This window comes from Mesoplodon densirostris, chromosome 2 (assembly GCF_025265405.1).
Source record: "Mesoplodon densirostris isolate mMesDen1 chromosome 2, mMesDen1 primary haplotype, whole genome shotgun sequence".
NCBI classification, from domain to species: domain Eukaryota; kingdom Metazoa; phylum Chordata; class Mammalia; order Artiodactyla; family Ziphiidae; genus Mesoplodon; species Mesoplodon densirostris.
In genome coordinates, this window is record NC_082662.1 from 118,977,806 (window position 1) to 118,986,204 (window position 8,399).

Below are 8,399 nucleotides of genomic sequence, written 5' to 3' on the forward strand. Positions count from 1 at the left end.
CTGACCATGAAGGAGTTACATAATAAGAAAATGAAATCACTTTTCAGGAAATTTTGAACACAGGAGAGACTTTCATTTGTCAGGAACGCAGTATCTGTGGTCCCGAGTAGAGGCAGGGGCATGGCTTCGGTGGAGGTCCTTCCTGTCTGGAGAATCCCGCTTTGCACACCCGTCCCTGGAGTGCTGTTGCCACCTGGTGCCCATCTCTGCTTCCAAGTGGCACAACGCAGTCAGGCCACAGGCCACTTCTGCCCCCTACTGCTGGCTGGGAGACTTCCGGGACTCTCACCCAGCAAAACGGCCAAAGGACAGGCCAGGAATAGGCATTACTTTGCCTGCACACTCTTGCAAGTCAGCAGGACTAAGTTTGGAGAACTCGGCCATTTCCAAATCTATCTTCACTTTAACTAGAAGACTCCCCATGGACTCAAAACAAATAAACGACACGTCTGTAAGTGAAATTGCATTGCTTTGATTCTTTCCCTTGTCAATAGGAAACTGCTGCAGAGTGGGCATCTTCTAAATGGATAAAGATGCCCATCTGGAACACTCTGGAAAGTCCTTTTTTGTTCACAGTGAGGATAGTGAGGGGCAGGGGTAAACGTCAACTCTCGTCTCCCCAGCCTGCCTGCAGCCAGAGCTATTCACACTAGTATTCACACCACCACTGGTATCTTTTGTCTTTTTTGCTTTTCTCTGCTTCTTTTTTCTTTTCTTCCAGTTTTCTTGAGACATAGTTGACATACAGCACTGTATAAGTGTAGAGCATATTGATTTGATTTACATCCATCATAAAGTGAAAATCACAATAAGTTTAGGGAACACCCATCATCTCATATAGATGCAAAATTAAAGAAATAGAGAAAAACATTTTCCTTGTGTTCATAACTCTTAGGATTTACTCTAATAACTTTCATAGATAACATACAGGCAGTGTCCCTCTCCTCTCTCAATCTCTCACCACCCTTCTCTCCATATCTCATCCTCTTTCTCTCCTTGCCTCTCTTCCTTCTTACCGTCTGAACATCACGTGTACCAAGGTTATTCCAAGCTACACTCTGGCTCTCCTTCTCTAGTCATCAGCCTCTTAGGTGGGATGACATTTGCAAACAAACACCTGCCTGTTTCCCAAGCAAAGTAACTGTATTTTTTTTTTTTTTTTTTTTTTTTTTTGCGGTACGCGGGCCTCTCACTGTTGCGGCCTCTCCCGTTGCGGAGCACAGGCTCCAGACGCACAGGCTCAGCGGCCATGGCTCACAGGCCCAGCTGCTCCGCAGCATGTGGGATCTTCCCGGACCGGGGCACGAAACTGCGTCCCCTGCATCGGCAGGTGGACTCATAACCACTGTGCCACCAGGGAAGCCCAAAGTAACTGTTTTAGCTGAGCAACTGGGAAAGAAGGCTGATTTTGTGTTTTTTCACTCTGATGCTATTCTCCTATGGAGGGGAAATTATGTTGGTCTGTATCTGCAAGCTTGGGCCAGTGGCCCTCAAGCATTTCCATCACGGGGCGCTCACTGAGCAAACAGTGAATATTGAGCGCTCTGCAGCTGAGACTCCCTTCAAAGTTATAACAGATTTTTAAATGCTGTGAAGACCTAAGGATTTCATGGTGGAGGAAGCCAGGTGCCCTGTTTGCTTGGGCTCCACTAGGCGTCCGAGCTCATGCACTCGAGCCTCAGAACCCCTCCCTGTCTTCAGTGTGAGAATTACCTGGGAGGGGGTGGCCTGCCCAGAGCTAGCTTTGTCCTGAGCAACGCTAGTTTGGGTCACTGCCTCCAAGTGGCAGCTCCCTGGAGGGGCTGGGTGAGGGTTACCTTGATAGCTCCGAAGAGGCTCTCATCTACCTCGGAGTTCAGGGCTTTGGTCCGATAGCAAGGCCTATTCCTTGACCTGTTGTAAGTGGTAGAGGAGGAGCTCAGGACGCCGGCTGTGCTTAACGGCTGCAGGGAGAGGCAGAGAGTTGGGGTCATCAGTACTGAGTGCCATCTGGACCCCGGGCAAGGTAGACACTTCGCCAGCCCGTGCTGGGGGGACGTTGGATGGGCATGTGGGAAAGCCCCTGGGTAAGCCCTGAAATGTAGGGGACACCCTACAGGAGCAGAGGCTGGCACACCAGCTCAGTGAGGAGGAGGACTCCTGAGGCTCCTCAGCTAACGGAGGCCAAGACACCGTGCAGCAGGGAAGGAAGGAGAAAGGACACAGGATGGCAGGAGGGTGGCCTCACTGTCAGCTCGGTTCTAGTTTCCCACAAGCACAGTCTTGTGAGACCACGTGGGCTTTCCTGCCCAGATTTGTACAGTGTCCTCTTCACCTCCAAAATCCTCAGCCCAAGCGCCAAACCCCCTTCACAACGGACACTACTATTTGCCCTCCTTCATGTCCCCACCATCTCACAAGGTTGTGGTGGGGACCTGAGGGCACTCAGGATGGAAGAGCACTTCGCCCACTGCTGGCAGGTGGTTGGTGCCTGATAAACTTCAGTGTATTAACAGCTGCCAGCTACAGTTAGGCAGGCCGGTTCAGAGCATCCACCATGATGCTCTTTCGCTCCCAGCACCCCTTTCATGTTCATTAGTCAGTTTTTAACCAACCAGTACTTTCTAGATTGGGGGAGTTCCCCATCTAATGAGGTGAGAGAGACAAGGATCATCACTGAATGTAGAAGCTGAAAACACCAGATGTTTGCCGTCCAAGCCTGGGCAAAGGACCCCTAGACTGAGCCATCAGATGCCCCAAGCCTGACAATAAATAGGGAACTAGTGATGCAAGAAGGAGAACATGGAAACCCCTTCTGACAAAGGCAGCCACACCCCGTTTCTGGGGCAATGCTGATAAGGGTACCAGCGGCAACTGCCCACAATAAAGCTGCCAGTGCTGGAGGTGCAACAGTGCATCGAGGGTCTTTGCCAGACCATTTCTGGATTGTGATTTAGGCCTAGGTTCTGGCTGCAGTGCCTCCTTTGTTCTCATTTTCCAAGCCTACTCGCCCAGCGTTGGTGCGAAGTCTGTGCGTGCTCCAAAATCCTCTCCATACATTCCCTTCTCCTTAAATTCCAGTTCTGGCTCTGTTGCTTATAACCAAGGACCCTGACTGATACAACCTCCTTTCCCCAAGGTCAGTCCAGCTTCAGCTCACATCCAAGAGGAGAAGTCTGTCTCCAGGAGGCAGTTTCTGTGAGGACTGCAGGACAACTCCAGGCTTAATCTAAAGCTGATTCAAATCTCACTCTGGAGGAGCCCACGTCTCCCGCAGTTCTCTGATCTGGGACACCTAGGGGGAATGGGCTGGACACTTTGGGTCTACCAAGCCTGGGAATGAGCAGCTTTCGAGAGGACAGGGTGGACAGGGAGATGCATTCCATGTCACTAAACACTGGACAGTGTGTTTTGAAAGTTCTCTCTGATCTGCCATGACCACTCAGACACCCTCCCACCCCAGCAGCACCTGTTCCACCTGTATCAGGTTTTCACACTAAATCGGGCAATTATTCTCCAGCTGGCTCTGTTCCATACAACGAGCACTGCTGTTTGCACCCTTTCCCTCCCAGCCTGGCACAGCCAGCAAAAGGCTTACAGAGGGCGCCTCCCTTTACAGCCTCAGTCAGCCCCCATATAGTAGAGCAGAGAAGCTCGGCTTTATTAAAAGGTAAATACAGCAGCCCCAAGGATGCCTAATAACAGACTCTGAATGGTTATCATATGGTAACTGGGGAGCAACAGCTCCCCTTTCCACCAAAGATAGAATAAGAGGAAATGAATAGAAACCACCATAGGTGGGACTGAGGCAAAACATTGGGAATAACCAGAAAAGATGGAGGGCAATGGAACATGAGAGATGGTGTGAATTCTGTAGACAACTAAGGGGAAAGGTGCCTGGCACGTAGTAGGAGCTCGATATGTATTTGAGGAAGAATGAATGAATGAAGCCAAACAAGACGTCCTCTTGGGGGCTGCAGACCAGATTGAGACGGAAGCCTTTCCCGAGTATGCCACCACTCCACATTTTCCATATCACGGATGTGCTTTTCACTGTGGAAAATAATGTATAAGAAAGGGCTTCGGAGCACAGATGGAAAGCATTATTGTCGTTTTGCATTTGTTTTCCTGTTTCTTTCCAAGGGCTCCTACAAGCTTTTCCCTTGGCCTTGGGTGTCCACCAGACTGTAGGTTCCTCCAGGGCTGGGACTGCATCGCTTCTCTCCTATGCTCTTGATACCCAGGTCAAAAGGAAGTCACACAAGAGATACTCGACTGCCTGAGCTTCGAAGTCAGAACATAGGAAGGAAAACAGATGATGACCACAGAAAAGCGGCCACTGGGCAGAGCAGAAGGAAGCCCTGAGCTCTGGGGTTGGGTGGCTGAAAAACCTTATTGGGGAAATGCTGACTTTGAAGCCACAAGCCTTACACCAGGGTTAGAATAACCAGTTTTGCCAAAAGCAACAAGAAGGATTAGGGAGGTCACTGTGTAAAAGTACTAGAAAAAAATGAGGAACCAAGCAGAAATCGAAAGTTAGAACCCTCTGGGCTACAGGCAATAGCCAAGAGGTTCTTTCAGGAGGTGAAGGGCTGGTTTTATTTCTTGCATGACCAAATAAATATCCCCAAGAAGCTGAGCCAGACCTAGAGAGAAGCCGGCTAGTCTTCCCTGGGGGAAGGCAGCTCTTTTTTTTTTTTTTTTTTGGCTGCACTGGGTCTTCACTGCTGCACGCGGGCTTTCTCTAGTTGTGGCGAGCAGGGGCTACACTTCCTTGCGGTGCGCGGGCTTCTCATTGCAGTGGCTTCTCTTGCTGCGGAGCACAGGCTCTAGGCATGCAGGCTTCAGTAGTTGTGGCACATGGGCTCAGTAGTTGTGGCTTGTGGGCTCTAGAGCACAGGCTCAGTAGTTGCGGTGCACGGACTTAGTTGCTCCGTGGCATGTGGGATCTTCCCAGACCAGGGCTCAAACCCGTGTCCCCTGCATTGGCAGACGGATTCTCAACCACTGCGCCACCAAGGAATTCCCAAGGCAGCTCTTGAAAGTAAGGAAAGACCGCTGAGGAGACAAGGATGATTGGCAAAGACGAGGACTGGGACAGAAAAAGATGCCAGCTCTGCCTTGATATTTTCCTTTTGGTGACCTAGCTGACTCCCTGTCTCTTCAAATACCATTCCATCCCAGGTTTATAAGAATTCAGCCATTGCTGGGAGCTCTGGGAGAGACTGATGCAGAAAGATTAGCTGGTTATTCAGAAGATGAGTTTCACTCTGTTATAGATACAGGATGATCTCCCTAACATATTAAGTTTATATATATATATATATATATATATATATATATATATATGTTCTAGTCCCTGCTTTCCATTCTTTTTTTGTTTAATATTTATTTATTGGTCGCGTCGGGTCTTAGTTGCCGCATGTGGGATCTTTCCTTGTGGCACACGGGCTCACTAATTGTGGCACACGTGCTTAGTTGCCCCGCGGCATGTGGGATCATAGTTCCCCAACCAGGGATTGAACCCCTGCATTGCAAGACCGATTCTTAACCACTGGACCACCAGGGAAGTCCCCATATTAAGTGTTAAAGAAAGCAGATTATAAGAAACATGCAAGTACAGAAGTAAAAAGGAAGGGTATGCACCCAGAATGTGTTACTAAAAGAAAGTTCACAAGAATGTTTAACAGTAATTTCAGGTGAGTATTAACATCTTAAGGTGTTTCTTGTATTGAATAATGTTCTGCACTGAGTAGGTAACTCTCTTTATGACTGGGGCAGGGGGAGGGGGGAACTATTTTTATTTGACTACAAAACAAAGCAGTGGACCTGGTGCCCTGACTCTGAACACAGAGAGTGCAGCCCTTAAAAAGCTGCAGTGCCAGATGTCCCGAGATCCGAGATGTTCAGCTCAAATCCAACAAGACAGATCTCGAACAGGGCTGGAACAGGGCAGTGTGGAGTTTCCATGACGTAACTGTAACACCTGTCAACTGAACAAAGACAAAGGCTTGTCCTTTCCTGGATGTCCTCTCCACCCTGGGATCTAGTGTCTCTTTTACATCTAGGTTCACCACAGGCTGGCAAATTCAGGCTTTGAGCTCTTAGCCTGATTCTTCCTGCTTTCTGTAGACTTTGGTTACTAAGGTGGGGATGCCCATGAACCAGGTACCTTACCTTCCACTGAGTGATACATTCAGGTCACCTCTTTCCTCAAATAAGACTAGGTTGGCCATCTGTGGAGTACCATTTGAAGATGACATCCTACTCAGGACTGAGGCCCTGTCCCTCCTTCTGGGGGATGTTATTCATTGTTTTTGTAAGAATCCTGGAGGTCTGCCTAATTGTGACCCTCCCCCCAACTATCACCTCTCCCCACTCCTCCAAACACTCTCAAAAGCTAGTAAGTAGCACCATACACACACACACACACACACACACACACACACACACACACACTTGGTCTCACAGAAGGGCAGAGATCATTAACTTGACCCATTGCTTCTCAAAGGTGCCCATATGCCCAGTCCTGTCCAAGGGACTTCAGAAGGGCTCAATCAACAGACCAAAACCCCTCCTTGAGTGACCCTTGGGTGGGGAGTCCCTGATTTGCATGAGCCACAGCCCACAAGTCTAGCCCAGGTGCAACTCACTGATTCATTTGGACTTGGAAATATGACATTTTTGAAACAGGAGAAAAAGAGAACTAACATTTACTGTGTGCCCTTAGATGCCAAGTGTGATGCTAGGCCCTCAGAGACAGACACACAGTACTGGGCCTGTAAATCACCCAGGAAAGCTGGAGATAAATATGCACCATCGTAAAATGCATAACTGCTCTTTGTGGGAGATTTGTTTCTTTTATAATTAACAAGGCTCTTCTTGAAATCCTGACTTGGGGACCCTGAATTTGAACCACTGAGTCCCAGAAAAGCAGTGTGACCTTTGAGCATAAAGTGTGTCCACAGGGACATCAGAGACTCCTTTGCCACCAGGTGTGCACCCAGAAATTCTAAGGTTATTTCCAGTAACCCAAGGCTCCAACACCTATCCTCTGCCCCTCTCACTTATTCCTCAGGGACCACACCGTCCTCATGGGATCCCAGACATCACCTTCATACCTCCTCCCAGGCCCGCTGCCCTTTCAACCCTCATGACTCTTGTCCTCTCCATCCTGGGGAACCCCAGGCCTGCTAGACAGTCCCAATCCCTCTCCAGGGATTTTCAAATCTGGTACCCTCTGCATTCATTCATTCATTCATTCATTTGCAAATGTTTGTTGAGTACCTAAGAGTGACCCAGAGCCCCAGTAACAGAAGACAAAACTTAGGCTCAGGACATTAGGTGACTTACACATTGTCACCCTGCTGGTCAGAGGCAGAACGCGTACCATAACCTGTTATCTGGCCTCCTTACCAATGGTTTTCCCACATCACATCCCACAATCCCCAGCCCATGGAGGCCCCAGACCGATGGGAGGGGGAAGAAGGTTGGGACAGCCCTTCTCCCCACCGCCTCTGCTCAGAACCAGATCACATTTCCAATCACTATCGACCCCACCCCTAATTTCTCTTTTGGACCCCCCTCAGGACTTCCCTTGCCTCTTCCAGGGGTGTCATCCCCGCTCCTGGGCCTTCCTGACCCCAGACCCAACTTCTGTCCGTCTCCCAGATGCCCACTTTCCCAGATTAGAACCCCAACCCAATTGAGGACACATGAGGCCCCCATCCGAGGTTCTCCTCCACACCCGGGACCTCACCATCTCAGCCGCACTCTCTAACTCCGCGCCTCCACCGACTCGGCCACCCACGGCACCACCGACTCTAGGTGTTGACGCGTTACCATAGTAACCAAGAGCCCGCGTTCTCCGGCCAGGGCCCCGCCCCCGCCCGGCCCCGGCCCCGCCCCTCTTCTCTGGCTGGTAGACGCGGCGTGCTGTGGCTTTAGGAACACGAACCCCACCCTCTGACCGTTCCCGCCGGCGCTTGAGCGGGAACTTTGGCTCTGAAAGATTGACCCGCCCTGGCGTGCCCCGCTCTTCACTTAGCTTTGGCTGAACTCTTGGGTCAGGACCCAAACCGTCAAGGTCCTAGCATGGGCCCAGGGGGTCTGACTTGCTGGCAGCCACTCCAGGAGCCAGGCCCAGGGTCACGGTTTTCCCCTACACCCCATCTAGGTTACCATGGTAACCGTTGCCCCAGTGCCTGTGAGGGGCCAAGCCAAACGCTGATGAGAATTTAGTCTGCAGAGAAGCAAGCAGGATCAGACGAAACAAATTTCACAGCATCAGAGAGTCTGGTTAGACCAAAGAAAGAACTTCCAGCCGTGAGGATATGTATGTAGTTTCAGGAGCAGTTCCTTAAAATGTGGGCCTCAGACCTCCAGCTCCGAATCGCCTGGGAGAGTTTATTAAAAATGAA

At 50.1% G+C, this 8,399-nt stretch overlaps 1 protein-coding gene across 1 annotated transcript in view; it reads right to left on the bottom strand.

The window, feature by feature from the left end:
* Positions 1 to 7,815, bottom strand: part of CFAP45 (cilia and flagella associated protein 45) — a 30,527-nt gene extending 22,712 nt beyond the window's left edge. Inside the window, exons 1-2 of the mRNA XM_060088319.1 lie at positions 7,739 to 7,815; positions 1,788 to 1,943 (exon numbers count right to left, since the gene is read on the bottom strand). Coding sequence (XP_059944302.1) covers positions 1,788 to 1,943; positions 7,739 to 7,741 — 159 coding nt within the window. The 5' untranslated portion in view covers positions 7,742 to 7,815. The remainder of the gene's footprint in view (positions 1 to 1,787; positions 1,944 to 7,738) is intronic.
* Between the last annotated feature and the right edge of the window lie 584 nt (positions 7,816 to 8,399).